At 32.8% G+C, this 15,927-nt stretch overlaps 2 protein-coding genes across 2 annotated transcripts; both read left to right on the forward strand.

Annotated features, from left to right (window-relative positions):
* Nucleotides 1-1,496: 1,496 nt before the first annotated feature.
* On the forward strand, nucleotides 1,497-6,439 carry LOC142551458 (oligopeptide transporter 4-like). Its single transcript, XM_075660702.1, has 6 exons — nucleotides 1,497-2,051; nucleotides 2,742-2,839; nucleotides 3,967-4,569; nucleotides 4,998-5,250; nucleotides 5,346-5,528; nucleotides 5,686-6,439. Exons 1-6 carry the CDS (start codon nucleotides 1,515-1,517, stop codon nucleotides 6,298-6,300), a joined length of 2,289 nt encoding a protein of 762 aa, XP_075516817.1. The 5' UTR covers nucleotides 1,497-1,514; the 3' UTR covers nucleotides 6,301-6,439.
* Nucleotides 6,440-8,026: 1,587 nt separating this feature from the next.
* LOC142551459 (uncharacterized) lies at nucleotides 8,027-12,446 on the forward strand. Its single transcript, XM_075660703.1, has 6 exons — nucleotides 8,027-8,192; nucleotides 8,961-9,096; nucleotides 10,731-10,868; nucleotides 10,939-11,060; nucleotides 11,880-12,062; nucleotides 12,166-12,446. The coding sequence occupies exons 1-6, from the start codon at nucleotides 8,146-8,148 to the stop codon at nucleotides 12,188-12,190; spliced, it is 651 nt and encodes a 216-aa protein (XP_075516818.1). The 5' UTR covers nucleotides 8,027-8,145; the 3' UTR covers nucleotides 12,191-12,446.
* The last annotated feature ends 3,481 nt before the right edge of the window (nucleotides 12,447-15,927 follow it).

The following is a 15,927-nucleotide window of genomic DNA, read 5'->3' on the forward strand; positions in this document are numbered from 1 at the left end:
AAAAAATATTTTAAAATGTGGATATATGTTTATATATTTGAGATAAACAAAAAAGATGCAATAAAAATAACGGAAGAAAATATGAAATTCTAGGAAATCTAGAATTAAATCACGCCTTCAAAGTTTTATTTAGCTTGAGTTTCACACGGTGAGACTAATAAAAATTAAATATTCAAATAACCAAAATATCAACATTTTAAAATACCCAACATACCTCTATCACATAACTTATTCTAATTTATGAAGAAATTACAAAATAATTACACAATTAAATAAGCAAAATAAGCCTATTCAAAAACGAATTATAAATAATTTTATTAAAAAAATAACCAACAAAACATTTAATCATAAATTAATTTCGATTTAAATCTGGCTGTACTAAAAATATTTGTATGCCTCATCAAGTTTGAACATCTGGTTACACAATTTATTGAGAATTCAACTAGAGTTTCGTATTGGAAATATATGAGAAAAATAATGAGCTAATAATATAGAAAAAATATATTTATTGATGTAAGTCATTTTGAGTAAAATCTAAAAACACATTCATAAAAATTTATACGTAAAGTAGACAATATAATTTCATTATAAAGATGCGAATTTCATCGTACAACATAATAAATATCAAATTAAGTTAATTAATATATATAATTCGATTCTCGTATATAATAAGTTGGTTTAATTTTTATAAAATTGTATCTTGTCTCGTCTTTTTGGCAAAACGATAAACATTCATCGTTCGATTTTGATCAAGATTTTTATATGTTCAACACGATGATTATGCAACATCTACGATAATCTAATAGTTCTCTAACACAATTAAGATTTTTGAAATAAAACAAAATACACTCTAAAGTTGGTTAATTTCACTTGAAATATTTTATTTTTAGTATATAATATTATTCTATATATTTAATTTTAATATAACATTTAAAGAATTTGAAAACACGACAAAAAGTAAAGTTCTTTGATCCTAAAATTAAAATCATCTTTCATAAATGCATGGTTTGACTCATTCTTAAAATTAGAATGTTTTTCTTAAATGCACCGCTTTACTCATAAAATGAAATGATAAAGGACGAGTCCATATTTTTTATTTGACGCAAATTTATGTAAGACGATTTCACATGTCATATTTTATAGACAGATATCTTATTTGGGTCATTTATGAAAAAATATTACTTTTTATGCTAATATTATTATTTTTTATTGTGAATATCGGTAGGGTTGACAAGTCTCTCACTTCGTGGGACCGTCTCACACTAGACATACTCTTTTTCTTTTAAAATATATTCTTTATTAAATTTGAGTGAAAAAATAAGATGATGCAATAATTTGGAAATTTTTTGACCCACAATACTATTGGAAAATAAAGATAATTATTTAATTTTTAGATTTTTTTAAAACCATAAATTCGTAGTAAAAAAACTAACACTGCACATGCACACTGCGTTCCATATATATTCGTACAATATCTATTCACTGAATCGATTTCCTCTCAGCTTTCCTCAAACATGGGAACAATGGAAATCGAAGCTCCCCTCACAAACCCATCAAAATTCTTGGAGAAAAACGACGAAGCAGAAGTCGAAGAAGACGAACTTTCACCCATCGAACAAGTCCGGCTGACGGTGCCGACCACCGACGACCCCAACCTCCCCGTATGGACTTTCCGAATGTGGGTTCTGGGGATTTTCTCCTGCGTCCTCCTCTCTTTCCTCAACCAGTTCTTCTCTTACCGGAAAGAGCCTCTAGTCATCAGTCAGATAACCGTGATCGTGGCATCTCTGCCCATCGGACGGTTCATGGCCACCGCCTTGCCCACCAAGATATGGTTGGTCACGGTCCCTGTGTTCGGGCCGAAGGAGCTCACCCTCAACCCGGGTCCGTTTAACATCAAGGAGCATGTGCTGATATCCATTTTCGCTAATGCCGGGAGTGCTTTCGGGAATGGGCCGGCGTATGCTGTCATGATTGTGGATATCATAATCGCTTTTTATCGAAGGAAGATATCTTTTCTGGCTGGATGGCTGCTCGTTATCACCACTCAGGTTCTGTTCCAACTTTTTTGTTTTTCGAAATCTGTTTTGTTTGATTTCCAAAGAAATGATCAGATTGAATTAGTGCGATTTCTTGTGCATTTCTTGGTTCACTCATTATGCCTGTGGTTCATTGGATCCCCTCTTTCTAAAGAATATTAGTTGAACAACAAAGGAAACGTTAACAATTCTGTTTATTTATTAATCAAACAAGAAAGGAAGTTTGGTTTGGTTTTTTGTTCTTATTCATTGGATTTCTGTGTAGTTTAGATCAATTAGTTTGGTTTTGATGAAAGCTTTGAATGTGTCCATTAATTCTTTTATTTTGGTATGATAGGTTTAAAACCAGCAGCAATAGAATCGGAAAATAGTCCATTTAGTACTTTAATTTGTCATATTTACTGTTTTTGTCTTTTAACTCATTGTATTAAACTTGTAATTTTGTGGTTTTTAGTTCTAGCTCGACTAAAAATCATATAAAAATGTTATATGACTACTAGAAAATTGTGGACAAATTGGATGACGAAAACAGAAAACAAGATCAAAGGTTATAATGGTTCTCTTATTCTTCGTTTTTATGTTGATGTTTTTTTTTTATGAGGCAAGCGGTAGATAATATATTATCAATATGATTAATAAAAAATAATCATTAAAGTATTATTTAACAATGGCGTATTTTTAAAAAATGTTATATTTTGACAGGTTCTAGGTTATGGATGGGCGGGGCTCCTTAGGAAGTACGTGGTTGAGCCGGCACACATGTGGTGGCCCAGCACTCTTGTCCAGATTTCCCTATTCAAGTAACGATCAGTATTCTGCGCCTTATTTATTTATTTATTTATTTATTTATTTCTTAAATTTCAAAGTAATTTGAGTTCGATCTGGTGGCGGATCTTCAAATTTTTCAAGCTTTTGGGAGTGGGTCGTTGCTGAGGGATTTGCACAGACAAAAATAGGGTCATGGGGTGTCAAAGATGTTTCCGACGTGGTCCGTCCGATGTTTAAGTCAATGCTCTGATTATGAATGAAAAGAGTAAAAGTGCGATATAAGAGCATAAAGTGAGCATGAGAGTATATATGTTGTAAAACCGTGACCAATAGCTGATATTTATAAATGTAGGAGAGACTGTTTAATTTGTTGGAGTATGATTCTTGTTATGGCAGAATTCTAGTTGAGATGGGAAACATCAGATGATAGGACTCCCTAATCATTGCGGCTAGCACTCTTAATGGCAGCTAGGACTCTCACCTTATCTTGATGAGATTCGATCAGATCCCGAGTCTTCACATTCCCTAACTGGCATTAGGTACGGGTTTTTCAGCCACACTAATGGGCTTGGACTCTTAGGGAGTGGTCCGTGGGCTCGGTTTTGTAAGAATTTTCATGGACTTTGCCTTTTTTATATGTTCTTGCACTCGATCTTTTTTGGAAGAGATTATAAGCTCGGACTTTTCATACCCGTGGTTAATAATGAGGCATAGCCCTTAACGAGCTACTTCAAGTTCGGAGATGGACTTGGATCCATCTAGATATGGTAATTTTAGTGGACATCGTTATATATGATCATGTCCATGACAATCCCTTATTTAAAAAAATATCGTACCAATAAAAACTCAACACACAGATGACATCATATTTTTTCCTTCTTTGGTTTGTTCAGGGTTAGTCTGTACGTGCTTCTACTTGGAGTGATGATCTTTATGTTTCAACTTTATTAGAACATGTAAATCTCATAAATTTTAATAGAAATTGACAACGAGGAGAAATACTCCACTCGGGGTGGAGATGTTGATGGGAAATACTAGCATAAATGCATAATTATATTGTGTACAAAGAAATAATCTAATGTTGGGTATAATTTCGTACTTGTTTTGGGAAAACATTTGTCGTATCCGTTCATACATATTTTGATATTGGATTTAAAAGGACATTGCATGAAAAAGAACATGAAGATGACGGTGAAAGCAGTGACAATGGTGGCAAGAAGGGTCAAATGTCGCGGCCAAAATTCTTTTTGATTGCGCTAGCTTGTAGCTTTGGCTGGTATATATTCCCAGGCTATCTCTTCCGCACCTTGTCAAGCATTTCATGGATATGTTGGGCGTTTCCCAAATCTGTTACTGCTCATCAGATAGGATCTGGTCTGAATGGCTTGGGAGTTGGAGCCCTCACTCTTGACTGGGCAACTGTAGCTTCTTTCTTGTTCAGCCCTCTAATCTCCCCGTTCTTTGCTATTGCCAATGTTTTTGTCGGATACTTTGTCATAATGTATATTGTAATTCCCATATCCTATTGGGGGTTGAACGTCTACAACGCCAAAAATTTCCCTATCTATTCCGCCGACCTGTTTACTGCAGATGGTCAGGAGTATGACATAGCAAGCATTGTTAACAGTAAGTTTGAACTTGACATTGAGCAGTATCAGAAGCAAGGGAGAATTAACTTGAGCACATTCTTTTCTCTAACCTATGGATTTGGATTCGCCACCATCGCTGCTACAGTTTCGCATGTTGCATTGTTCTACGGAAGGTACTTCTTTTCTTCGTTTACAAGTTATTTTCCTCTCACGCCTTCAAATTTTAGCTGCCTGCATTTTTCTAATCTAGATCGAATATCATTCAAGATTCATGCATATTTGGTGTTCTGGCATTCATCTTCTTTTGCTCTCGACTAATGGTCCATTTTCATAACTGTTCGTTAGATTTCATAACTGTTCAATTCAAAATGCTAACATTTTCTTTTCAAAATGCTATTATTAGAGTACTAAAATAAAATCGAAAAAGAAAATGTTAGCAGTTTTGAATTGATCTTGCTAGGCACTAGCTAGTGTTTAAGATGCAATCCTGCTAGATGCCTTTTCCTAACATTTATGAGACTCGAGGAAAAGTAGACGATTTGCGCTCATTGATATGCAGTTGCTGGCATGCTGATATGACTCATAATTTGCTACTCTGCAGAGAGATTGTTCAGCGTTATAAGGCATCTACCAAGGCAAAGATGGATATTCACTCTAAACTAATGAAAAGGTACCAAGACATACCTTCCTGGTGGTTTTATATTCTTCTTGGGGTGACAATGTCGGTTGCTCTTGCCCTCTGCATCTTCCTGAACAACGAGGTCCAGATGCCTTACTGGGGTCTTTTTCTTGCTGCTGCCATAGCTTTCTCATTTACTCTTCCTATTAGTATTATTACTGCAACAACAAATCAGGTGATTTCTTGAAAATATTTGGTCTGAACTCTTCATTTTTTGGGTTGGTTTATATTCTGATTCGTTCGTATATCGCTTCTCTTGTTCTTTAACAGACTCCAGGGCTGAACATAATCACGGAATATATTATGGGAGTCATATATCCTGGTAGGCCGATAGCAAATGTCACCTTTAAGGTTTATGGCTACATGAGCATGACTCAAGCCATAGCTTTTCTAAGCGATTTCAAGCTTGGCCATTACATGAAGATTCCTCCCAGATCAATGTTCCTGGTTCAGGTAACACTTCCTTTCATAAGACATATATATATACCAATTGAATGGCTGATCCTCATCAATCCTTCCAGGAAAAAAGCTCAACTTCTTTTGTGCAGGATGATTCTTTCTTGTTCTGTGATTAATCAACAATGCTTTTTGACACAAATTTTCCATCCAGTTCCTGGGAACAATGATAGCAGGCACTGTAAATATGGGAGTTGCTTGGTGGCTTCTATACACCGTAGAAAACATATGCAACCAAGACCAGTTTTCAGACAGTCCTTGGACTTGCCCGAGTGATCAAGTCTTCTTCGATGCATCAGTCATCTGGGGACTTGTGAGTCCTAAACGAATCTTTGGACGTTATGGAAACTATCCAGCACTCAACTGGTTCTTTCTCGCGGGCTTACTAGGCCCGGTTGTTGTTTGGGGATTCCACAAGGCATTCCCAACACGATCGTGGATTCCGCTCATCAATCTTCCTGTACTACTCGGAGCAACAGCTAGTATGCCACCTGCAACCGCTCTAAACTACAATTCTTGGATACTAGTAGGGACGATTTTCAACTTTTTTGTGTTCAGATACCGTAAAAACTGGTGGCAAAGGTACAACTATATCCTTTCGGCTGCACTAGATGCTGGTGTTGCTTTCATGACCGTTCTTCTTTACTTCACTCTGGGGATCGAGAACAAAAAGATACATTGGTGGGGCACTTATCACTCTGAACATTGCGATCTCGCGACATGCCCCACGGCTAAAGGCATCGTAGTGGAACACTGCCCTGTGTTTTAACAGTTTATCTGGTTGTTGTTGCTGGTGTTTGCTTATGTTCTTTCAAAAATATGTTGATTTAGTATAAATTTCTTCTAAGAAACATTACAAAGCATTTAAGAAAACTTGTATATATTTGTGGTCCCTAGCTCAATTCTGCGATAGGCCGTTCATGCACTTTGATTTGGTGAATTAAGAATGAAATCAAGTGACACTCATCCGGTTTGTTTCAACCTACCCTTGCAGTCACTGCCTGCACAGGCAATGAACGGCCCGGATCACTCCACATGAGTGATCCGGGCCCACCTCCCTGTAAAAAAAAAAAAAATTGGCTCGAAAAAATCCGAGCCGTTGGATCGATCCCCTACAGGCAGTGCCCGCAGGGGTAGGGTCGACCGAACCCACTCATCCTAAGTATATTTGTAATTAATCGTAGATCTCGGTGCAAAGAATCGACCAGTGAAATTTCCGATCACACGTGGCGGTTGGAGCTCAACGACGCTTGAGTTACATGTGCCACCTTGATTATCGATTTTCTGGTTTCCAAAGCTTTGTACACTTAATCTAAGCATGTCCCAAAAGTTTCATCAACCTTCTATCGATTTATTATGATTTTTTAAAATCTTAATCAAAGTTATGCGGTACAAGTTCGTTCAAATATGAGTTTCAAAAGATCAAACAGTTGCTTTCAACTCTAATCCATATACAACGACTTCATTTGTATTTTTAGGATTGATATTGGCTTAGGTTGAGTACCAAGGCAAGACTAAAAGTACAAAGTGAGTTTTACTACGATTTCTTCGGTGGTACTCTTTTGGTATTCGGCATCAAATTTACAGTAACTTCTTGATTAGTTACTGATCAACTACTATAAATTAACGGCTGATTGGAGCCTGAACAGTATTTTTAATACACTAAACAACATGGTTTCAGTTTGAAAAGTGAGTCCAATTAACGATGAATTCAAAACCTGATTATATGGTTTATTTGAACAATGTTACTTCGGTATTAGATTATGAGTTCACTTTAGCTCATAAATGATCGGTTTGAGTACGTGGGTATTTTCTTTGCCTACCTATATGTTACTATTTCATTTAGGTAAATCTATAAATCCAATTTTTTTTAAAAAAAATCATGAATTTTCTTTTTGATGAAAAAATTCCTCTAATATTTTACATATGAAACTTTTCTTCAAAATTAAGGCATGCTCATGATATATAATATAATAATGATAAATCATTATTTATTGATAATATAAAGATGTACGACTCTAATAGTTTGTAGAAATTTGAGCCAAATTTTGGATAAAACAATGATGTATAATATTTAATATCTTATTATTCACATCTTGGACATCGATGGGTGTAGAAGATCCGACATTAATTGATTACTCGTCGTTATTGTATCTAATTTTTGACTCATATTCTAAAAATTAATGTCATTATAATATTCCTACTTTTGATATTATTTTATTAAAGTTGATGACATGATAGCAACTATCTAAGAAGGACACAAATTTTTTCTTCCACCTTTACCATTGTATGATATTAATATTACATTTTTGTTTTTTGTTTTTACATTTCAACACACATTTTTATTTTTATTTTTTTTATTTCAATAATTCAAATATAAATTGAATCACTCTATAATTTGTCAAATTTTACTTTAGTCGATCGATAATAATAAAAATATGGTACAAACAGTATATAGAACGTGTGAAAATGGAGTCTCGTTTTTGGGCCTACGAGTTGCGAGCCCAAATCTAGTTATAAATACCAAGCTGGCCATGGCTTTTAGGTCCCCCAAATCAAAATCTTAAAAAACCTGATTCCTAGTGTTTGGCTAAAATTTCGGAGAGAATTAAGTATGATCGCAGCTTCTGATGATCGCGCCATTAGCATCTGCAGCCACTGGTGAGAGGGTGGTTTTTTTTTTTGTCATTTTTTTAATTTTTATTTTGTAGTTATGCAGTTACTTGGAACGTCGGGTATTGCTTCCCATGCATAATCTTTATGTGGTTTTGTTGTTGTTGTTTTTTGTTTGTTTATAGTTTTCTACTTGGTTGAGTCTCGGATACTGTCGGTCTTGAATCTTCTCAGAATGTTTTGTATCAGTCCATTACTTTTTCTGGCACATCTGGTGCAGCTTCAACAATTTGGGGAAGTAGTTTGTGAAAATGAATTGTGAGATTGCTTGTTGCTTATGGTTAGTTAGATCACAGGAAAGAGGAGGATTTTGGTGTGTCATACGATGGAAACAAGTGTTTGGACTAACAAAAATCAAAGTGGGATCTTTTTCTTGAAAAAATCCAGCTATACTTGATTTCAAGTTTCAAATTATAGTGATCAAACAGTCTCTCTTTTTCCTCGATACTTTTCTTAGCATTTTTTTTACCGTTTCACTTTTTGTGTATAATTATCACACATCTCTTCCAATATATCTAATAAACTTCTAAGAATAAAAGCCAAAGCTATTTTTATCGGTTGTGTTATATATGCTTCATATATTCTATGCTGTTCACTGTCGTTAAACCTGGAAATGCCTATGTAAATGTTTGATTTGGCGATGAGGTGTTGTATTCACCTTATTTTTGCATTATTAAAATTGTTTTTAAAATTTCTTTAGTGACTTTTTTGTATCTGAGCTGTGGGTAACTTATTTTAATCATTTTTTATTTCCAGTGACAGGGAAATTCCCTCCTCCAATATCGATTTACATTTTGCTCACTGCTCCCGAAATCTAGAAAAATGTAAAGTATGCAGAGACATGATTCCAAAGATATTTTTTGAGGAACATTTTCTCGGCACTCATGCTCCGGTATGCTTACTGAAATACTAAGAGGCTTAATTTTGTGCAAGAATCAAGTATGACTTCTAAAGAACACCTTATTTTTAGACATTCTGGGAATACTCTTTGTGGTTGTATTATAGACTTTTGGTGTTATTGTCTTCCTATCCAGGACATATCTAAGTTTGCTAGACCTGTCCATCAGTTGTCCGAACTCCCTTGTTCTTACTTGTGAAAGGGCTGACTAAAAAATTATCTTAGTTGTACTTGAACCCTGATTCATTGCACTGATATATTGCTCTCGAGATCTATGTGGAATCATGTCTCATCTTGTTTGATTGATGGTCTTAGACTGCCGGTATTTCTGAAGGACTCAAGCTGCACTCGACTCCTCGTTACTAATGAAGACTTCATTCTTATTTAAGTTGTTCTTCCTTAAGGGTGTGCCAAATTTTCTTTTACTGTGTTTTTCAGTGTAAATTGATATGACAATAGTAGCTGTACGTAAATTCCTTACATGTGGTAGGACCAGTATTTATGACATTTTAGTTTTTTTGTTTGTTTGTGATGTGCTCTAGTTTCAGTCTCCGTCACCTTTTTACTTTCCATAGGGGTGATAGTTCCACTCAATGCTTTAATTCATGTGGTGCGTGTAGACCTGGAAAACTTTTTTCTTGATAAATTTAATGTTTAACTGCCAGGTGACTAAATTTTCCTAGAAAACAGGGAGTACGTGGCTAGTGGCTACTGCCTATAACTAAGGGTAAAGGTTTTAGGAGGTCGAATATTTTGTGGCACGTCTTATATTTTGTGTTCTTTTTTCTTTTCGCATTTCTTGACATGTTTTAGTTTTTAAAAGGAAGATGGTTTATAATTGTACATGCTTTTATTTCCATTTTTTTTTTGCCTATTGAAACATCAAAGGCAAATCACACATTGAATTAAATGTCACAGCATCTTGTTTTTGCATCTCTCTTTTGGTCCATTTGACTTTGGCTGTCTAGATGGAGTGTAGTTTCTGTTTGGTATTATTTGTCCATTCCTTTGCAGTATGCATGATCAAGTGGAGGACACAAATTAAGCTCGATGGACAGGCTTTAACTGAAACTATGTATTTACCTCTTGGAAATGGTTTATACAGCCTGAGAGCTCATTGATAAGGGTGATGGAAATTTAATTTTTGGCCTGTATCTTTCATGAAGATGCCACAACCGGGCCAATTAAATATTTGAAAACAAAAAGCAAGACAAGATAATGAGAATTAGTGAATGTGCTGAAAACACATTTGAAAAGCTTTACCTTTGGCAGAGTGAGGGTAATCATTACTGCATGGGTTTTGTATGGAACCTATCTGCAATATTTTGCTTGTTGCCTACGGAAAAATAGGACCCTCTGCTTGCTAAATATTCCACCCATATCATGTTGACTAGGCAAGTGAAAAGAACGAAGAATCAGAAAAAAATCAATATGACTCTTATCATAGGCTTCAAGAACTTATACCCTATTTGTTAGGTATAGGAAGTTGGAAATTCTATCTAACTGGTCTTGCCGATATCCTTTTTGTTTCTCTATTAGTTGTATAAACTTATGGTTAGATAGTCATGAATTATCCTTTTGTTCTTATAAGCTGGCGTTGTATTATTCTGACTTGAATAATTTTTCAGGTAGCTTGTTCCCTGTGTAGCGAAACAATAGACCGTGATATTTTAGATGTTCACAGAGGAGAAAGTTGTCCACAAAGAATCGTAACATGTGAATACTGCGAGTTTCCACTGCCTGCAATTGATTTGTTAGAGCATCAGGTGGTCATTGTTGTTGGTTATGAAAATTGACAATCTTGTGTTGTTAATGTGCTTTCTTTGGTTGATCTAGGAAGTATGTGGCAACCGGACAGAACTATGTCATTTGTGCCACAAATATATTCGTCTGCGTGAAAGGAATGGTCATGAAAGCAGATGTAGTGGTGGTGTTGACAACATTGCTGATTCTTCAAGGTAAATAGAATCACCAATTACTTCATGCAGTGACCTAGTCTTCATATCTCTTTTTGGATCTTGAATTTTACCAAAAATTTGCTGAGAAAATCAGTTTCTTTTGTTTTGTTTTAAAGAAACTAATGGAATATTTCTAATAACAAAACTAAAGAGCTGATCTATGACAATTTATATTTATTTAATTTATTTTCCTCATCATGTTCAAGTAAGTGTAAAAAACCACCTCACTGGTTTCTCTGTTACTTTCCTTTTCCTTTGAATCCGCTTAATCTTGGATACCATTTAGTTCTAAACACTTTTGCTTGTTGGGGTGCACTCTTATTTAGATATAAAAGTGAAGGAAATCTTGAGATATCGTAAACCCTATAGTAGTTGCATTTTCATTTGTTACAACTTAGAAGATGACATCGCCGAATAGATTGCTGAATACTTGGATGATCATCCTCATGTTTGGTTCGGTTCTGTACTAAAGTGTTTAATTTATTTCTGAACAAAACACATGCCATGAAATGATTGTAAATTATAACAGGAAATTGATTCTTGTAGGTAGAATTTCTTGTAACTTCAATATTTTTTTCGGTAGAAGTTTCTGTATCGGTAAACATTAATTAGTTGTAGTCAAAACTACTATACTCTGTCTCCTGTTCTTCACTATTCCAATTCCCGATGATGTTTCATTTTCTTGTTTGTGGATTTGCATGGCAGTTTGTGTGATTTTACTTTCGCTCATACTTGAATTGCTTGCAGTCATGTTCCTTTCTCTGTTTACAATATATTTCTCTGCAGTGTGATGTCGCGTGGTTTATGACATTATTGTAGGAACGTGAGACCACCCGAACGAGACCAAGGTGCCTCAAGAAGGCAACCACGAGAATTTTCATCAAGACGCCTCGTGTATTCTATTGCAGTTACAGGGATTGCAGTTCTATTAGGTTCATTCTTTTTCCAGAGGAAACCAAATCACAATCAAGTGCAATTATCTTGTCGGAATATGCTATCCAGGTAGTTCTTCTGCTCCAATTGTCATTCCATCTACAGTTTCACGTGTGTAAATCGATGGACGATGTTTAAGAAATTGAAAAATGACGACATGCCGCTCATGCAGGTCCGATTCATATAAAGTAGATTGAATACAATTGCGAAACAAAGACCTGGTCTGTTAATTGATCTCTGAAGTTGCCGGTTTCGTTAATACTTCTTGTAGGAATCTTGGTTCCACAAGTTTGTACTACCTCGGTTGATGTAATATGTGATATACTATAGACAGATTGGTGATACATACGAATCCAGTCAATGAAATGAGATTCAATGTTAACTTCAGTATGTAATCTCATTCTTCTTTGTTGAAAAGTTTAATTATGTGGTGTTTGCTGCATGTTCGAAATTCCATATAGTTGCAAAATTTTTAAAATTTTGTTTTTAGTCCTTTTCGTCAACTTTTTTCCTTCATTTTAATCCAAATTTCAACCTCGTCGTGGTAAATGTGGGCGCACATGCTCCGATAAAGCGTTCGAATCTACGTTAAAACAAAAAAAAATCTTTGATAAAAAAAAAAACAAGATAAGTTTTTTTTTTTTTTTTGATATTTCCTAAACTATGGGATGAGAGGGTTCGAACTTGAGCTACTTATAGGGTGAAAGTGAGTGAGACCACTTTGACCAAAAGGGGCTCGAACTTGAGCCACTTACCGGGTGAAAGTGAGTGAGACTATTTAGACCAAAGCTCGGTCTTATAAGATCCAGGTTTGCGTATCACTGAAGATGACCATGAATTTTATAAAAAAAACAAAAAAAAAAACATACATTGATATACTATTCATTTTTATATTAATATAGATTCAAAATTGTACGTTCGAATAAAAATATAAAAACATAAAAAAGAAAAACAACGAAATTATTGTACATTAATGAATCAATATAAATACTAAGTTGCGATTTGTTTTAAGAAAAGAACAATAAAAAGCAATGTATAGTAAAAAAAGGTAAAAGAATGTTCCTTATTTATTTCATTCCTTTTATTCCGGCCCTGATTTTTCATTTCATTTAACTATTATAAAAACATATATATTTTACCCTTTAATATATTTAAAGCCTTTTTTGAGTTGAGATTCTAATATGAGTATATTCATTGTAGATATTTAATGATTTTTTAAAAATTAATTGACTTATGTGGAGTTGATAAATTTTTATTGGCTTCTATAAAATTCCATATAGTTGCAAAAGATTTTCATAGACTCTTGTGAATTTATTTTGAAAATTTTTTGAGTAGGTCTCTTGTGAGACAGTCTCACGTATCTTTATATGTGAGACGGGTTAACCCTACCGATATCCACAATAAAAATAATACTCTTAGCATAAAAATTAATATTTTTTCATGGGTGACCCAAATAAAAAATCTGTCTCACAAAATACGACACGTGAGACAATCTCATACAAGTTTTTGCCAATTTTTTTTTACAGACATTTATACACTTTTTCACAAATATCAATGGAATTTGTATATGAACTTCAAAAATCAACTAGTTATACCTTAAAATAAACAATAATATGTTAAAATATATTTAATTAATATCATATATAAAATTTTTATATGTTTATTCCATATAATTATCTGTATATGTATATATATGTTTGTGTATGTATCTTCGTAAATTTTTAAAAATACGTTAATGTTGTGAGTACATTAATGCGTGCACACTCACATTTAATTCGACCAAATAGAATTTCAATATTATAAGTTATAAATATAGATAATAATATTTAATATATTTTTAAAATCAATTTTTTTAATCAATTATGTCATTAAATATTAGTTGATTTTTTTTTATAAAGAAATTTGAATAATGTTTGTTATGATTATTGATTACCATTTCGTGGCGTAAATATTTCGACTATTTAAAAATTAAACGATATTGTACCTTTTTGGGATATCTTTTATAATAATTTTTTTACTCGAAACTTTTATTATGATTTAATAATACAATTAATGTTATTTAAAAAATCAATTCCAAAATTCCAAATTCTAAAATTTTAAAAAATTGACATCTATGGTTTAAAAATTCCTTTTTTGATTTAAATTGTAAAAGTTGGTTAATCGGCAATTTAGAAAATATTTTTACCTAGATCGATTTAAAAAATATGGAAGAAGAAAATAAAGATTTGTACCTTAAAATACGATTTGAAGGAGGGAAAATAGATGTGTAGAAACATGATTTGAAAGGAATAGAAAAGAGAGAGATACATTATTAATTTAGACTTTAGAAGTCCATACCAATATCTAGGAAGTATGTATCCATGAGACAGTCTCACATATTTTAGATTAGATATCTTGTGAGACAGTCTCACGAATCTTTATCTATGAGACGAGTCAACCCTACCGATATTAACAATAAAAGATAATATTCTTAGCATAAAAAGTAATACTTTTTCATGTATGACCCAAATAAGAGATCCGTCTAACAAAATACGACCCGTGAGACCTTCTCACACAAATTTTTTCTCATATTTTATACATGCAAAACGGGTCGAACCTGACTCATATTTACAACAAAAGTAATATTCTTAACTTAAAAAATAATTTTTTTCATTATTCGGGATGAGTTGATAATTCATCTCACACAATTGATCCATCAAATTGTCTCAAAATATTTTTTGTGATATTTGGGTCCAATCAAAGACAATTCTTTTTTATGATTATATTTTATGCTTTTCTGTTTATATTCGAATTACTTTCATGGAGTCATAGAAAATCAATTGAAAATTTAAATACATCTAGATTTTTATAAAATTTTTAAAAGTAATGGTTGAATATCACATGATTTTTTAGAATTTCACGAAATTTTATTTTTAATATCACACTAGATCTATACAGAGTATAAAAATCTAGATTTTAAATTTCACAGGACAGTTTAAAAATCATTAATTCTCCCACATTGAATACAAAGTTTTCTTAAAAAAATAATCTACGAGCTTTTGTAACTCATAAGCTCTAAAAAAAAACTTATCCAGTACTTCGAAAATTTAATAAAAAAATTATTTGACCGTTTATAAGCTACTTGAGAAAATTAAGTAATTCTAACTTATTTAAATTTTTTAAATTTTTAAAACTTTAACAAAATTTAATTATATTCCAAATACAATCTCACGACTCAATGATACAAAATCCATGTCTTATTAAATATTGAGAAATACATATGTATACATGTTCATCCATAGATATTCACATAGGGATAGGTTGAGGAAAAAAAAAGTAAAGAAAAGAAAATAATGTTGGAACAAAAGGAAAAATGATGAAAAGGAAGGGATTGATTTAGTCCATTTTTATTTATGGATGATTTATTTGAAATTAGCTAAACATGTGTTTCATAAATAAAAATAATAATTGAAATTTTAAAATAAAATTTATAAAAGTTCAAAATTGAAATAATATAACATAAAATAAAACACAAAAAAAAATACAATTATGATATAGTAAAATCACGTAGTTAGTTTGATAATATGAGAATTGTTTTAAGCAATCCAAATTTAAACAATGACTCCGTATAGTTATGAATAGGTCTTTTATAAGACAGTATCACGAATCTTTATCTGTGAGACGAGTCAATCCTACCAATATTCAAAATAAAAAGTAATACTCTTAACATAAAAAGTAATACTTTTTCATTGATGACCCAAATAAGATATATGTCTTACAAAATACGACCCGTGATATCGTATCACCCAAGTTTTTGCCTATAAGTTATTATATGATGCTTTTATATTAGTTACCCATAATAGGCTAAACCTGATGAAAATTAGTTTCATAATCTCATAATATTTTTTATAACTATGATAATAAAAAATAACTGATGTAACTAAAAAATGTAATT

This window comes from Primulina tabacum, chromosome 7 (assembly GCF_025594145.1).
Source record: "Primulina tabacum isolate GXHZ01 chromosome 7, ASM2559414v2, whole genome shotgun sequence".
Lineage (NCBI taxonomy): Eukaryota > Viridiplantae > Streptophyta > Magnoliopsida > Lamiales > Gesneriaceae > Primulina > Primulina tabacum.

Excerpts from the sequence above, each read along its gene's own strand:
- LOC142551459 (XM_075660703.1), top strand. The coding sequence starts at position 8,146 with ATGATCGCAGCTTCTGATGATCGCGCCATTAGCATCTGCAGCCACTG. Across the intron at positions 10,869-10,938 it reads TTGATTTGTTAGAGCATCAG|GAAGTATGTGGCAACCGGAC; the intron begins GTGGTCATTGTT and ends TGGTTGATCTAG. Across the intron at positions 12,063-12,165 it reads TGTCGGAATATGCTATCCAG|GTCCGATTCATATAAAGTAG; the intron begins GTAGTTCTTCTG and ends CCGCTCATGCAG.
- LOC142551458 (XM_075660702.1), top strand. The coding sequence starts at position 1,515 with ATGGGAACAATGGAAATCGAAGCTCCCCTCACAAACCCATCAAAATTC. Across the intron at positions 4,570-4,997 it reads GTTGCATTGTTCTACGGAAG|AGAGATTGTTCAGCGTTATA; the intron begins GTACTTCTTTTC and ends GCTACTCTGCAG. Across the intron at positions 5,529-5,685 it reads GATCAATGTTCCTGGTTCAG|TTCCTGGGAACAATGATAGC; the intron begins GTAACACTTCCT and ends TTTTCCATCCAG.